Consider the following 16,382-nt stretch of genomic DNA (forward strand, 5'->3'; position numbering starts at 1 on the left):
TTTTATATCAACCAAAGCTTTGCTGATCTCTCTTTATAGGACACTTGTCTCATCATTCTTTCTTATTTATATATCTTTCTCAGTGCATAAATCACGCTTCTTCATCTTTCATCATCTCTCTCCCACTCTCCCTCTCTCCCTCTCTCCCTCTCTCATTAGCTTGAGATAATGGCAAACAATGGATCATTCTAGATTAATATACTATTGGGGATCTCAAGCTGTTAGATACAATACACATGGGACGGCACATGCTGTCATTCACCATCACCCCAGACCCCATATGTTCTAAAGTTTGGTGGATTGCCCAATTAATGGGTGTCATATGGAATATTGATTTTGACTATTCATACATTTGGATTGACACAGAGGGAAGCCCTGTGATTTAGCCACCTAATCTCATGATATTGTGGCAACATATGATGTGTTAAACCTATTTATATGTAATGTACTTATTATTAAACTTGATATATCTCTACACATAGTCTTATTTTGTTCTTCCTTCACTAGACCCAGCATTTTTTTCACTCAAAATATGGTTTTATCTAAATCAAAATTTACCCAAGCTACTTTTCCCAAATCAGAAATGCTCCTAACTTCATGGTTAACAGTAATTTTTTTTGGAACCAAACCCCCAAGGGTTTGAGGTCAGTTACAAAGGGCCAGTCAGTTTCGATGCGATTCTGTTCTGAATCGGCTGGAATTAGTCAGATTCCACCTAAACCCTAGAAATAGAGTGTGTTATGTTTCTAATGGTGCCCACTCTAGTGTATGGACGCTAGATTGGACTAGCTTAATATGGGATAGGTTAAATGGTTTGATTTAACGTGTTCCATCAGCTTTGAAGCTTTTGATGTATCGATCAAGTACCTAACGGAGTATGAATCAACTGTTCTGAAATAGGAGAAATCAGGATTGGCCTTGGCCGATTCCGATTTTTTGAACAGACCCAAACATGTATAATTAAAGTAGATTGCAGCTTAATTAGCTATAATGAAAACCATTAGAATTTACTTTATGAGCCCAGTCTGATCATGGTGGAAGAATCTAAAGGCAGCAATGAAGACCCTTTAGCTCTAAGAAAAGAATTTCCATTTCTTAGTCACTCAGAGGATCTACCACCCCTACTTTACCCTTTAGGCTGTCGTATACTCATATATATAGTTTCCATGTTCTTTCCAATTTCAGAGGATCTTCTCTCCTTGGATCTCTGAGTCCAACCCCAAATTTTGCAGAGCCAGCTATTTGGTAGATCGCAATCGCAATCACAGTCACAGATTGATAATGGGGGATGAAAGAGAAGTTCTAATAAGAAAGTCTAAAAAGGACTTCAACAGATGCATTTCTCACGCAGGAGATGAGTTATGCAGCTTCAGGTCATGCCTTCGATGGATGTGTGTGGATCAGTCTAGTATATGGAGAGCTTGTCTTTCCTGGTCTCTATTCCTCCTTCTGTCGATCGTCGTTCCGCTTCTGTCTCATTTCGTCCTCGCCTGCTCAAACTGCGACGCCAGACATTACCGCCCTTATGACACTGTCATCCAATTGTCTCTCACCGCCGTCGCTACCCTCTCCTTCTTCTGTCTCTCCCGCTTTGTTCGTAAGTACGGTCTTCGTCGGTTCCTCTTTCTTGATAAGCTTCGCGAGGAAAGCGAGCAGGTTGGATTTGGATATATAGAGCAACTCAATGTGAGTTCTTTCTTCTGCGATCCTCTTTATTCTGATTAACTTTTTTTTTTTTATCAATTCAATTCCAAATCGTTTATTGTTTAGTTTTCAACTTCAATGTGTTGGAGCTCTTTCGCTCAAAAGAGGAAATTTTGGTTATATCTCTTCCTCTTCTTCTTCCTGAATTCTATTTCGAATTCCAATTTGACTGAAACTCTTTTTTTACTTGAAAAAAGAAATGATTTTGGTATCTGGGTTCCCGCTATCTGCTTATTTAGTATTCGATCATAACATTTCAATATCAAACATTTGGTGATTATGGGTCTGGATAGTATTGACAGACCTGCAAAAGCGAGGTCTCTTGTGTATCAATTCACTTCACTCTAGCAAAACAGAGAAGATGAAGAAATCAAATCCCCAAATCCCATTTAATGTAAAACCCTCTATGTTTCCATCCCAATTTGATTGAATAGCGGTTGAACTCCCACTTGTAAGCTGTAATCCAAGATTTCATTTGCTCAGATGGGTGATTTTCCTTTCTTTTATGAAAACTGAGACGAGAATACCTGACATGGTGTCTGCAGAGATCATGGAAGCTACTCCTAGTGTTCGTCCTTCCTTGTTTTGTTGCGGAAAGCGCCTACAAGATATGGTGGTACAGCTCCGGGGCAAGTCGGATTCCTTTCTTGGGAAACGCGGCGGTGAGCGATGCAGTGGCATGTACCTTGGAACTGTGCTCATGGTTGTACCGGACGTCCATCTTCTTCTTGATGTGCGTCTTGTTCCGGATGCTCTGCTCTCTGCAAATACTCCGGCTGCAAGATTTTGCCCTAGTTTTCCTAGTGGAATGTGATGTAGCGTCAGCGTTGAAGGAGCACTTGAGGATAAGGAGGCATCTTCGGATCATAAGCCATCGGTACCGAGCTTTTATTTTGTTTGCTCTGCTGTTCATCACTGCGAGTCAGCTTGCTTCGTTACTTATGACCACCCGCTCCAGCGCAGTCAATAATATCTTCAATGCTGGTGAATTAGCTGTGAGCTCTCTCTCTCTCTCTCCAAGTGAGAAGATCTCTCTTGCTTGGTTTTAGGTAACGGCATCGGATTGGATATGATTTACATTTAAATCCGATATTGATATAGTATCGGTATGGATTGACCGTATTGAACAAGTTTACCCTTGATTTTCCTTAAAAATAGGTTTTTTTTGGAAAGTATTTTTCTGTCTGAGAGTGTGGCCTACGCCAACACTCCCATGTGTCTATCTCTCTCCTCAAAATAAGGGTAGAGATGTCTTTTCATAGACTCATGGGAACAACACTCTTGAACAGAGCTTGTCCAAATCGGTTCACCAATACGGTATCTGCCACCTTCAAAACTATGCACTATTGGTCGTATCAGGCAATCTGATACCAATACCTCAACCCATGGGTATTTGTTCGGATTGGTTGTAGCTGCCTACCCGTATTGGAATGGTGGCATTGAAACAGGGAAGGGAAAAATAGTGGAAAAAACCCTGCTTCAAAATGTTGAGGGAAAAAAAGGGTATGATCCGGCCAATCTGTATCGGTATCAATATCAGTATTGGTATTGATGGTGGTCGATTCCAGTCTTAAATACGGATTATTATTCTCTCTAATTCCTAAAGTATGGCAATGCGGCAGTGCTAGGTGGAGATGTCGACATCTAGTAGTTACCACATCCAATGGTCTGATCTCATTGATATGGACCGTTGGATGCAGCAACTGTCAGGTGTCGACATCTCCACCTAGCGCTATCGCACTACCACACTTTAAGGAATTAGAGAGGATAATTTTCCTCTTAAATACTGTGATTTAAAGTAAAGGTGTTAATTCAAGATCGGAATAGCTACAGTGCGGACCGACCTGCTAAAACCTATAATCAACTAAATGAGATGTTTTTGGGGTGGGGGGAATCATTGTCTGGTCCTACAAGGGCATCGAATTTTAGATTTCATTGGAAGTGGGGTAATAATTTTGCACGCTCCTATGTCTAAGCGCAACCACGCAATAATCAAGGGACCAAATAGCATTCATTTTCCCTTAAATGGGATAGGATGGTTCTTGAGATAGGTTTCCCAAATCTCAATGGGTCCAGAACCAAAAGACCAATAAAGAACCAGAACTATTAGGAACCTTTGAAGATGTATATTTACTTATAGACACCACCAAGTAGCTAGAGATCTTTTTTCCATTTCCTAATTACCAAGAACTGTCACGTATAATGGTGATTTTTTTTTTTTTTTTTTTGGTTGAAACGTATAATGGTGATTGAAGTATTGTTGATTGGTGACAGTTATGCTCTATCACATTGCTGACGGGGCTATTAATCTGCCTACGGAGCGCCACAAAGATTACACACAAGGCACAGTCAGTGGCAGGCCTTGCTGCCAAGTGGCATGTATGTGCCACGATCGATTCTTTCGATGGTACAGATAGTGAGACACCTGTGACAGATCAGCCGGCTCGACCTCACGTACGTGATTTCCCCATCAATGCCAATGGAGAATGGGAAGACGATGAGACTGCAGATGGAGATGACGATCTCGACAACACAAATTTCATGATGCCTATTTATGCCCGCACCATCTCTTTCCACAAGAGACAGGCACTAGGTGAGCACCACCCAACCCAACCCTCCTTGTTTGTGAAGGCCGGATTGGCAAAATCCAACCTGAACCAAACTGGTTGGATCGATCTGAATCGATCAAACAAAATTGGACTGAACCAAAAGAGAACTTCTATGGGACAGTTTCAGGTTAGGTTTTTTAGAAATCGATAAAAAAAATTTGGCCTGACCAAAACTGAAAACATAACCAAACCTGATTCCAAATCAATATAAAAAAAATCCAATTTAAAGCTCTGTATCGTTACCAACTGTTTAGATAATTGGGCCTTGTAGTCTAGGGCATGGACATGCTTCTATTTGATCCATCAGTTACTAGTTCATCACGAGTTCATGGTAATCGGGCTATAAATGGCTCTTAAATGGGCTATAAATGTCCCTTAAATGAGTAAAAATTTCTACAAAAAAAAAAAAAAAATCTTGTTACTCTAGAAGAATTCAAAGAAATCATTAATTGGAATTTTAATTAGGGGATAGTTTTCATACATGGCTGTGTAAGCCGTGCATGTGAGTGGGTGAGAGTTTTGAGGCATTAAACATGGGTGGGGTTTATGACTTTTCTAATTCTTTGTGAGAGGGGACACGACCATGCATGCTTGCACGGCCGTGTATGAAATCTTTGACCTTTTAATTATTACCGAAAAAATTTATAAGAACTGCTTTAGGAACTAATTGAATGGTTACTAATTTGTATTTTGGTGGTGGTGAACAGTGACGTATTTTCAAAACAACGGAGCAGGGTTTTCAGTATTCGGGTTCATGTTGGACAGGTCTACACTCAATATCATCTTTGGAGTCGAGTTTTCTCTCGTCCTCTGGTTACTTGGCAAGGTCATCTCTATTTCTTAATTGGGCAAGAGATCTCTATTTGGTCTCATGATTTCTACACAAACGTTTGGGCCAATGGATGACCACGTCGGCCGAGTAGATACCTGACCAGGGGGTAGAGGTGTCATCTCACGGTGCCCTTTGAGAGGACATAGAAAACACTACCAAGTAGAGATCTTTTTCCCTTTTTTGGGTGAAAATTTCTTCCTTCCTAATATTTTCCTAGAGAGAGAGAGAGAGAGAATGGGGGATCAGAGAAGTTCAGTATCATGTTTGTGTGTGTGTGATTTCCTGAGTTTGTTTTGTTCTTCTTTTTTAGGTCATGTCAGAGGTCTATTCTTTTATTGCATGTAGATTCTTTCATCTTCTCAAGTGCAGTTTTAGGCCTTTGGCCATCCTGGATGCTTCTTAAGAGATCTTACTTCCCACCCATTCCATGTAAGTTGCCTCTTCATCAGGGTTTGAAGTATCGGTATTGCATCAGTATTATAGACCGGTATTGTTGGAGACTCATACTAATATGGGTGGTACCGATACATATCAACTGTATCTGCCTGATACAACCGATCTGTACTGATATTGTTACCATCCGTGGTCCGAAGTAGAGGATTAAAAATCTTCTTCTCACAGTGAACACATAATTAATGGTTGTTTATATGCCACCCTGGCTTGCAACAACATTTTGACTTGCCATAATTTGCCCTACGGTATGGCAGTGTTTGGTATGCATTCCAAAGTATACATTCTTGGAATGAATTTCAAGTCGATTTTGCATTCCCAGATGATAAAAATAATTGTTTTAATCGTCCAAGAATGTGAAATCAAAATAGAATACATACCAAACACAATAATAGACTTCACACCCACCTCAATCATCAAACTTGAGACCCAAAGAAGCAAAAGAAGTGTCTCAAAAGTGAATTCAACTATGATTAAAATAGAAATTAGTGACATGTTTGTAATTTTGTAGAATTTCAAATGCATTGTTAACCCAGCTAACATTCTCATGTTGCAATATTCTATTGAAATTTGATCAATGAAATGGGTGAAGAACCCTTTTTAACACGGACCCACCTAAATATCAATACCAAGTAGTAAGTTGAGGAGAATTGTTAGTGCAGTTGGGAGGAGTCTCAGGAATTGTTAAAAAATCGTCACGAATAAATGATAAATTAAGATCATATCTCTCAAAGTCCAGATCAGGTCCTCGTACAAGAACCAGTCTCTCGTATGTTGCTAGGCACCAACCTCAACAGGACCCCACAAGGAGGCAATGAGGGGACTCACAAGGGGTCAAATATGGTACCCAAAGGCTCCACTTCTTGGAAAGAAATTAATGACAATTAAATGTAGACTAGGTGTCGCTAAGGACACAAATCTATAAACCATAGAGTCACAGTAACTTTTTTAAATTGCTAATATGGTAAAGTTCCAACACATATAGTCTGTACCCTTAGACCAAATCTCCTACACAGCAATAATGCACATCAAGGATCTTTCAATGTGTTAACTCTGCGTGTGTGGGGTAAAGTAATTGGCTCCAATGACACTGGAGAAGTTTAAGAAAGAGTAATGGGCTCCGGTGACCCTGGAAAAGAGAACGAAATTAAAAATTCAAAGACTCAGAGAAAAGTGTGGGTTTAGTCCCACATCGGGTGTGTGTGTGGTATGTATTGTGTATATCTGCCATTCCACGGTTCAAAAAATCGATTAACCTTTTGGGATTAGTGTGTCGTTTGTGTGATTACACTTTGTTTCATAAAAAATAAAAAAAATAAAAACTCAGAGAAAAGCCTTTGTTAATTGGGTCTCTTTTCTTTTTTGACTTTTGTTTTGGTAGAACTCTTTTCCTTTTTGACTGTTTGCTTAATTAAGCTGCAAGCCTGTGTTGCTGAGAGAGAGATACTGCTGTGGCGGGTTTGTTGGGTCTGAGATAATGGCGCACCTGGACAGGTTGGACTGAAAACACAACCCAAATCGTTGACTTCACCCATCAATAGTTTTGAGAAGATTAAAGACTTCCATATGATTGCAATTATTTTAAGATGAAGAGAGAGAGAGAGAGGGATTCAATTTCCACATAGTAAGTAGGATTCTATAATAGAATATGAAACCTATGTTGAGTCCTCCTGTGGCAAAGTGCCGGTTGGTTCCGGCGCCGTAAGCAGCGCTTCGAGTAAACACGTAGCCGGACAAACACTTGGAAGATCCGAGTCCCCACTACCAACAACCACCGCCACCGCAACCGCACCTGCGAGGCTGTGATCGAATAACCTTAATCCATGATGGCCCATAAGACTTGTCTCCCTCTATTTTTTCACTCTCACTCTTCTGTGAATTTTCTTTTTATTCTTTAATTTTCCCTTTAAAGAATTAGTTGGTTTGGCTGTGGGGCGTGGGCCTTCATGTTTGACACCGAATCCCTTTTCTATATGAACCAAAGCTTTATTGATCCCTCTTTATAGGACACTTGTCTCATCATTCTTTCTTATTTATATCTTTCTCAATGCATAAATCACGCTTCTTCATCTTTCGATCATCATCTCTCCCCCTCTCTCATTAGCTTGAGATAATGGCAAACAATGGATCATTCTAGATTAATAAACTATTGGGGGTCTCAAGCTGTTAGATACCATACACATGGGAAGGCACATGCTCTCATTCATCATCACCCCACACCCCATAGATTCTAAAGTTTGGTGGATTCCCCCAATTAATTGGTGTCATATGGAATATTGATGATTTTGACTATTCATACATTTGGATTGACAGAGAGGGAAGCCCTGTGATTTAGCCACCTAATCTCATGATATTGTGGCAACATATGATGTGTTAAAACTATTTTGTACTTCCTTCACTAGACCCAGCATTTTTTCCACTAAAAATATGGTTTTATCTAAATCAAAATTTACCCAAGCTACTTTTCCCAAATCAGAAATGCTCCTAACTTCATGGTTAACGGTAAATTTTTATTTTTTTTTGGGGGGAACAAAAGCCCTAAGGGGTTGAGGTCAGTTACAAAGGGCCAGTCAATTTCGATTTGATTCTGTTCTGAATCGACTGGAATTAGTCAGGTTCCATTTGAACCCTAGAAATGGAATGTGTTATGTTCCTAATGGTGCTCACTCTAATGTATGTGCGTTAAATTGGACCAACCTAGTATGGCATAAGTTAAAGGGTTCGATTTAACACGTTCCATCAGCGTTTGACATCAGCTTTGAAGCTTTTAACGTATCGATCAAGTACCTAACAGAGTGTGAATCAACTGTTCCAAAATATGAGGAATAAGGATTGGCCTTGGCCAATTTCGATTTTTTTTTAACAGACCCAAACATGTATAATTAAAGTAGATTGCAGCTTAATTAGCTATAATGAAAACCATTAGAATTTACTTTATGAGCCCAGTCTGATCATGGTGGACGAATCTAAAGGCAGCAATGAAGACCCTTTAGCTCTAAGAAAAGAATTTCCATTTCTTAGTCCTCCTATTTCAGAGGATCTTCTCTCCTTTTTTTGATGAAAGTGTAATCACACAAACCACACACCAATCCCAAAAGGAGGATCTTCTCTCCTTGGATCTCTGAGTCCAACCCCAAATTTTGCAGAGCCAGCTATTTGGTAGATCGCAATCGCAATCACGGTCACAGATTGATAATGGGGGATGAAGGAGAAATTCTAATAAGAAAGTCTAAAAAGGACTTCAACAGATGCATTTCTCACGCAGGAGATGAGTTACGCAGCTTCAGGTCGTGCCTTCGATGGATGTGTGTGGATCAGTCTAGTATATGGAGAGCTTGTCTTTCCTGGTCTCTATTCCTCCTTCTGTCGATCGTCGTTCCGCTTGTGTCTCATTTCGTCCTCGCCTGCTCAAACTGCGACGCCAGACATTACCGCCCTTATGACACTGTCATCCAATTGTCTCTCACCGCCGTCGCTACCCTCTCCTTCTTCTGTCTCTCCAGCTTTGTTCGTAAGTACGGTCTTCGTCGGTTCCTCTTTCTTGATAAGCTTCGCGAGGAAAGCGAGCAGGTTGGATTTGGATATAGAGAGCAACTCAATGTGAGTTCTTTCTTCTGCGATCCTCTTTATTCTGATTAACTTTTTTTTTTTTCAATTCAATTCCAAATCGTTTATTGTTTAGTTTTCACCTTCAATGTATTGGAGCTCTTTCGCTCAAAAAGAGGGAATTTTGGTTATATCTTCCTCTTCTTCTTCCTGAATTCGATTTCGAATTCCAATTTGACTGAAACTCTTTTTTTACTTGGAAGAAGAAATGATTTTGGTATCTGGGTTCCTCCTATCTGCTTATTTAGTATTCGATCATAACATTTCAATATCAAACATTTGGTGATTATGGGTCTGGGTAGTATTGACAGACCTGCAAAAGCGAGGTCTCTTGTGTGTCAATTGACTTCACTCTAGCAAAACAGAGAAGAAGAAGAAATCAAATCCCCAAATCCCATTTAATGTAAAACCCTCTATGTTTCTATCCCAATTTGATTGAATAGGAGTTGAACTCCCCCCTGTAAGCTGTAATCCAAGATTTCATTTGCTCAGATGGGTGATTTTCCTTTCTTTTATGAAAACTGAGACGAGAATACCTGACATGGTGTCTGCAGAGATCATGGAAGCTACTCCTTGTGTTCGTCCTTCCTTGTTTTGTTGCGGAAAGCGCCTACAAGATATGGTGGTACAGCTCCGGGGCAAGTCGGATTCCTTTCTTGGGAAACGCGGCTGTGAGCGATGCGGTGGCATGTACCTTGGAGCTGTGCTCATGGTTGTACCGGACGTCCATCTTCTTCTTGATGTGCGTCTTGTTCCGGATACTCTGTTCTCTGCAAATACTCCGGCTGCAAGATTTTGCCCTAGTTTTCCTACTGGAATGTGATGTAGCGTCAGCGTTGAAGGAGCACTTGAGGATAAGGAGGCATCTTCGGATCATAAGCCATCGATACCGAGCTTTTATTTTGTTTGCTCTGCTGTTCATCACTGCGAGTCAGCTTGCTTCGTTGCTTACGACCACCCGCTCCAGTGCAGTCAATAATATCTTCAATGCTGGTGAATTAGCTGTAAGCTCTCTCTCTCCGAGTGAGATGATCTCTCTTTGCTTGGCTTTAGGTATCGGCATCGGATTGGGTATTATTTACATTCAAGCCCCATACGATGCGGACATGGTATTGACATCTATCGACCGTATTGAACAAGTTTACCCCTGATTTTTCTTAAAAATAGATTTTTTTTTGGGGAAGTTGTTCTCGAGGGGGATGAATATTCACATATGTGAGCATGCGTGAACGATTCACAGTCATTCAGATGGAACATTCCCACAAAATAGATTCCATCTAAATGACGATGAGTTGTTCACTTACGCTCACATTCCTCTCACTTGTAGTTCTCTATCTAAGAGAGTGGCCTACGCCAACATTCCCATGTTTCTATCTCTCTCCTCCTCAAAACAAGGGGTAGAGATGTCTTTTCATAAGGGAAGGAGAGAGATAGACTCATGGGAGCAGCACTCTCGGACAGAGAACTTTCTCCCTTTTACTATTTTACTCCTTGTCCAAACCGGTTCACCAATATAGTATCGGCCACCTTCAAAACTATGCACTATTGGTTGAATCGAGCGATTTGATACCGATACCTCAACCCATGGGTATTGGTTCGGATTGGTTGTGGATACCTACCCGTATTGGAACGGTGGCATTGAAACAGGGAAGGGAAAAATAGTGAGAAAAAAGCCTGCTTTAGAATGTTGAGGGAAAAAAAGTGTATGATCGGCCAATCTGTATCGGTGTCAATGTTAGTATTGGTATTGGTGGTGGTTGATACTAGTCTTAATTACGGATTATTATCCTCTCTAATTCCTAAAGTATGGCAATGCGGCAGTGCTAGGTGGAGATGTCAACATCTAGTAGTTGCCACATCCAACGGTCCGAAGTCATTGATATGGATTGTTAGATGCAGCAGCTGCTAGGTGTCAACATCTCCACCTAGCGCTATCGCACTACCACACTTTAAGGAATTAGATAGGATAATTTTCCTCTTAAATACTCTTATTTAAAGTAAAGGTGTTAATTCTGGATCGGAATAGCTACACTGCGGGCTTGCCCGCTAAAACCTATAATCAACTAAATGAGATGTTTTTAGGGTGGGGGGAATCGTTGTCTGGTCGTACAACGGCATCGAATTTTAGATTTCATTGGCAGTGGAGTAATGATTTTGCACGCTCCTATGTCTAAGCGCAAGCGTGCAATAATCATACAACCAAATAGGAAATAACATTCATTTTCCCTTAAATGGGATAGGATGGTTCTGAGATAGGTTTTCCAAATCCCAATGGATTCAGAACCAACCCACCCCAGAACCAAAAGACCAATAAAGAACCAGAACTGTTAGGAACTTTTGAAGATGTAGACACCATAAGTAGAGATCTTTTGTCCATTTCCTAATTACCAAGAACTGTCACGTTTAATGCTGATTGAAGTATTGTTGATTGGTGGCAGTTATGCTCTATCACATTGCTGACGGGGCTATTAATCTGCCTACGGAGCGCCACAAAGATTACACACAAGGCACAGTCAGTGGCAGGCCTTGCTGCCAAGTGGCATGTATGTGCCACGATCGATTCTTTCGATGGTACAGATAGTGAGACACCTGTGACAGATCAGCCGGCTCGACCTCACGTACGTGATTTCCCCATCAATGCCAATGGAGAATGGGAAGACGATGAGACTGCAGATGGAGATGACGATCTCGACAACACAAATTTCATGATGCCTATTTATGCCCGCACCATCTCTTTCCACAAGAGACAGGCACTAGGTGAGCACCACCCAACCCAACCCTTCTTGTTTGTCAAAGCCGGATTGTCAAAATCCAACCTGAACCGAACTGGTTGGATCGATCTGAATCGATCAAACAAAATTGGACTGAACCAAAAGAGAACTTCTAAGGCGTTGTTTTTGGTTAGATTTTTTTAGAGATCGGTAAAAAAAATTTGGCCCGACCAAAACTGAAAACATAACCAAATCTACTTCCAAATCAATATAAAAAAATAAAAAAAATCCAACTTAAGAATGTTTTGACAATCCGGCTATAAATGGCTCTTAAATGGGCTGTAAATGTCCTTTAAATGAGCCAAAATTTCCAAAAAAAAATTTTGTTTGAGTTTTATTGAGGGGACAGTTTTCATACATGGCTATGTAAACAGTGCATGTGAGAGGGTGAGAGTTTTGAGGTATTACATATGGGTGGGGGTTTATGACTTTTCCAATTCTTTGTGAGAGGGGACACGACCGTGCATGCTTGCATGGCCGTGTATGAAATCTTTGGCCGTTTAATTATTACCAAAAAATTATATAAGATCTGCTTTAGGAACTAATTGAATGATACTAATTTGCATTTTGGTGGTGGTGGTGGTGAGCAGTGACGTATTTTCAGAACAACGAAGCAGGGTTTTCAATATTCGGGTTCATGCTGGACAGGTCTACACTCAATATCATCTTTGGAGTCGAGTTTTCTCTCGTCCTCTGGTTACTTGGCAAGGTCATCTCTATTTCTTAATCGGGCAAGAGATCTCTACTTGGTCGCATGATTTCTATCCAAGCATTTGGGCCAATGGATGAGCATATCGGCCGGGTATTTACCCGACTAGGGGACAGAAGTATCATCTCATAGTGCCCTTTGAGAGGGCATAGGAAACACCACCAAGTAGAGATCTTTTTTCCTTCTTAATTATTTTCCCTTTTTTGGATGAAAATTTCTTCTTTGCTAATATTTTCCTAGAGAGAGAGAGAGAATGGGGGATCAGAGATGTCCAGTATCATGTTTGTGTTTGATTTCCTGAGTTTCTTTTGTTCTTCTTTTTTGGTCATGTCAGAGGTCTATTCTTTTATTGTATGTAGATTCTTTCATCTTCTCAAGTGCAGTTTTAGGCCTTTGGCCACCGTGGATCCTTCTTAAGAGATCTTACTTCCCACCCATTCCAAGAAGTTGCCTCTTCACCAGGGTTTGAAGTATCGGTATTGTATCAGTAGTATAGTATAGACCGGTATTATTGGAGACTCATACTAATGGCCGGTACCGATACATATCAACTGTATCAGCCTGATACACCGATCTGTACTGATATTGTTAGCATCCATAGTCCCTGGTAGAGGATTAAAAATCTTCTTCTAAAGTGAACACATAACTAAAATGGTTGTTTATATGCCACCATGGCTTGCAACAACATTTTGACTTGCCATGATTTGCCCCATGGTATGGCAGTGTTTGGTAAGTATTTTTGGAATACATTCTAAATCGATTTTGCATTCTCAGATGATAAAAATAGTTGTTTTAGACGTCCGAGAATGTGAAATCAAAATAGAATACATATCAAACACAACAATAGACTTCACACCCACCTCAATCATCAAACTTGAGACCCAAAAGAAGCAAAAGAAGTGTCTCAAAGTTGAATTCAACTGTGATTAAAATAGAAATTATTGACATGTTTGTAATTTTGTAGAATTTCCAATGCATTTTTAACACAGCTAACATTCTCATGTTGAAATATTCTATTGAAATTTGATCAATGAAATGGCTGAAGAGCCTTGTTTTTTAACACGGACCCACCTAAATATCAATACCAAGTAGTAAGTTGGAGGAGAATTGTTACTACAGTTGGTAGGGTTTGGTGCGGTAAAGCCTATCCTACCCCGAAGTCTCAGGTTAGAGCTTCCTAAGATTAAGAAAATCGTCACGAATAAATGATAAATTAGGATCATATCTCTCAAAGTCCGGATCAGGTCCTCGTACAAGAACCAGTCTCTCGTACGCTGTTAGGCGCACAAATGAAATCCACACAACATGCCAAAGCACCTATGCTGGTAGGTAGGACTGTATGACCCACCCAGTGGTGGGCATGAGCCATGGGATATTGAGAGAGAGAGAGAGAGATCCAAAATTTTCAACCAGACTTCACACCTCAAACCTTAAATTTCATTCTCATAATCACACAAATCTATAAACCATAGACTCACAGTAACTTTTTCAAATTGCTAATATGGTAAAGTTCCAACACATATAGTCTTTACCCTTAGACCAAATAGATAAGCCAATGACAGCATACATAGAATATAATATCAAATTATAATACCCCACTGCTCTGCCCTCTGCACCATCTCCGAATCATACACTGCAACTCACAGAAATGAAATTTGTCAGATTTTGCTTCAAATAAAGCCTAAGAAGCCATATTAGAGAGAGAGAGAGAGAGAGAGAGATTGTAATTACTTTTTGCAGTTGGTATTTGAGTTAATGGCTATGTTGAGTTTGAGCTTGCAGAGCGAGGGGAGTAGCTTGGCTCTTGCAGTTTTCACCCCAAAAGAAGGTGCAGAAGATTTTAAGCACTCGCACACAGCAACACGGCTTGCATGAGTTGAAGCTAACTTATTGAGTGACTGTGCACTTGAGCAACACTGAGCACTGGGCTTGGGAGTTCCCTCTCCCAACAAGAAAGATCCACAAGGGATCAAAGCAGATACTGCATCTCCACACGAGATGCAATTGACCTCTTGGCTCACCATCATCATTAAAACCAGAATCAAAAGGCTCAACCCCCACACAGAACCTCCCCCTCCACCACCACTACCCATTTTCTTCATTCTAGCTACCTCTATCTACTACTCTTCTCTGAGACTCAAACTAAGTGTGGATTGAAAAACTGATCAGGAGGGTCGTCTTATATAGATGAGCAACTAAGGCTTTAGCCACAGACGGTAATTGATAAAATGACTGGCGTATCCTCAGGAATTTTTGTTTTTCCATAGGATTGCGATAGTTATTTTGTACGACAGTGTGTCTAGGCGCAAGAACCACGCACCTCGCACGCAAGTTCTTTTGAATGAAATTTTGCTAATACACTAGTAGCAGGAATGTTCCTGTTACAAGGCTGGGAGCCAAGGAAATGGGATCTTAAAGGGTATTTTAGAAAATACAAAAACCTAGAAAGGTATTTATGAACCCAAAGGGGCCAAAGGGGAAGTGAATTATTCCATTTCTTTGACTGCCAAGCTTGTAGCAGGAACATAAACAAAAAAATTTCCAGTTCTTTTCCCCCTAAAATATACATGGGATCCGATCCCACTTGCATGATAGTACATATGAACATGAACTTTTGGGTCCCAACTCCACTTTCCACTTACTTGTAATGACTTGGATGTTAAGTAAAAAATTAATTTCCTTGGTACTTTACTTACGCGGCTGCATCACTTCCTTTCCATTTTTATATTGATATAAATGTTTTTAATCTAAAAGCTTGATTTATAAGGTGGAGGGGTTAATTTGGATCCTCTCCTGCCACTGCCTGTGTGGCCGGCGTGCAGCCTCACACAGGCAGGGTGTGGATTCCACCCGGGAAGGGTGTTTGGGCAGGTAAGTAGGGCGGTCATTTCAGCCCTGCCTGTGTGAAGTTGCACGCCAACCGCACAGGCAAGCAACAACAGAGGATCCGAATCCTGGAGGGGCTCAACTAGTATATGAAGTTGTAAAAAAACATGAACCTATAATGATGCAGATACGAATGAAAATCATGAATAAATAACCACACAATGTACAAAAGAAGATTTATGTATGTGGTTCGACAAGATTTCCTACGTCTACGGTTAGATGAGATTTGTTTCATTATCCATGAAAAATAGGGTTACAATCGTTCATTCTCAAACTTCTCAGATTGATTACAAATAAAGAATCCTCACTAGAAATTTATAATCAAACCTTATATAGGTAATTTATTGAAATACCCATATAACCCTAAAAAAATTTCAACAATAATCCTCATAGGTTAAGTTTGGGGGATTGAAGATTCTCTCCAACGAGCGCATCGCCCAGGAAATGCCCAATGAGCATCCAACATCTGACTTGGATAGGTGTATTGACTGGACATATACTGGGATGTGTGCCAACCAATCTAACCATTGGATGTCTCTTTGGACAATCATTGGACGATCTTCTCGTTGGAGAGGATCCGGATTCAAGTTTGTGACCTTGAACAAATAGTCTTCATTGGGCCCTTTACCCAATATTTGAGTTTAGCCAAAATAAGAGTAGATGTGAAAAGACATTGAAAATAGTCTTCATTGGGCCCTCTACGCAATATTTGAGTTTAGCCAAAATAAGCGTAGATATGAAAAGACATTCAAAAGACTGTATAGTTGGATATTAATTAATTATTATAATATGCATATACGTACAGGTGAGCTGGG

General features: G+C 40.3%; 3 protein-coding genes across 3 annotated transcripts; 2 read left to right on the forward strand and 1 right to left on the reverse strand.

Annotated features, from left to right (window-relative positions):
• Positions 1-1,262: 1,262 nt before the first annotated feature.
• LOC122640090 lies at positions 1,263-5,157 on the forward strand. Its single transcript, XM_043833214.1, has 4 exons — positions 1,263-1,686; positions 2,250-2,699; positions 3,979-4,297; positions 5,021-5,157. Exons 1-4 carry the CDS (start codon positions 1,282-1,284, stop codon positions 5,155-5,157), a joined length of 1,311 nt encoding a protein of 436 aa, XP_043689149.1. The 5' UTR covers positions 1,263-1,281.
• A 3,607-nt stretch (positions 5,158-8,764) lies between these two features.
• On the forward strand, positions 8,765-12,699 carry LOC122639364. The gene is made up of 4 exons (XM_043832199.1): positions 8,765-9,195; positions 9,756-10,205; positions 11,640-11,958; positions 12,563-12,699. The coding sequence occupies exons 1-4, from the start codon at positions 8,791-8,793 to the stop codon at positions 12,697-12,699; spliced, it is 1,311 nt and encodes a 436-aa protein (XP_043688134.1). The 5' UTR covers positions 8,765-8,790.
• A 1,578-nt stretch (positions 12,700-14,277) lies between these two features.
• On the reverse strand, positions 14,278-14,820 carry LOC122639365 (non-specific lipid-transfer protein A-like). The gene is made up of 2 exons (XM_043832200.1): positions 14,413-14,820; positions 14,278-14,314 (listed from the first exon to the last, which is right to left on the reverse strand). Exons 1-2 carry the CDS (start codon positions 14,781-14,783, stop codon positions 14,308-14,310), a joined length of 378 nt encoding a protein of 125 aa, XP_043688135.1. The 5' UTR covers positions 14,784-14,820; the 3' UTR covers positions 14,278-14,307.
• Positions 14,821-16,382: the final 1,562 nt, after the last annotated feature.

This window comes from Telopea speciosissima, chromosome 9 (assembly GCF_018873765.1).
Source record: "Telopea speciosissima isolate NSW1024214 ecotype Mountain lineage chromosome 9, Tspe_v1, whole genome shotgun sequence".
Classification (NCBI taxonomy): domain Eukaryota; kingdom Viridiplantae; phylum Streptophyta; class Magnoliopsida; order Proteales; family Proteaceae; genus Telopea; species Telopea speciosissima.

Coding starts and splice junctions, on each gene's coding strand:
- LOC122640090 (XM_043833214.1), top strand. CDS start 1,282: ATGGGGGATGAAAGAGAAGTTCTAATAAGAAAGTCTAAAAAGGACTTC. Junction 1,687..2,249: donor GATATATAGAGCAACTCAAT/GTGAGTTCTTTC, acceptor TGGTGTCTGCAG/AGATCATGGAAGCTACTCCT. Junction 4,298..5,020: donor CCACAAGAGACAGGCACTAG/GTGAGCACCACC, acceptor GGTGGTGAACAG/TGACGTATTTTCAAAACAAC.
- LOC122639365 (XM_043832200.1), bottom strand. CDS start 14,783: ATGAAGAAAATGGGTAGTGGTGGTGGAGGGGGAGGTTCTGTGTGGGGG.
- LOC122639364 (XM_043832199.1), top strand. CDS start 8,791: ATGGGGGATGAAGGAGAAATTCTAATAAGAAAGTCTAAAAAGGACTTC. Junction 10,206..11,639: donor TCAATGCTGGTGAATTAGCT/GTAAGCTCTCTC, acceptor GATTGGTGGCAG/TTATGCTCTATCACATTGCT. Junction 11,959..12,562: donor CCACAAGAGACAGGCACTAG/GTGAGCACCACC, acceptor GGTGGTGAGCAG/TGACGTATTTTCAGAACAAC.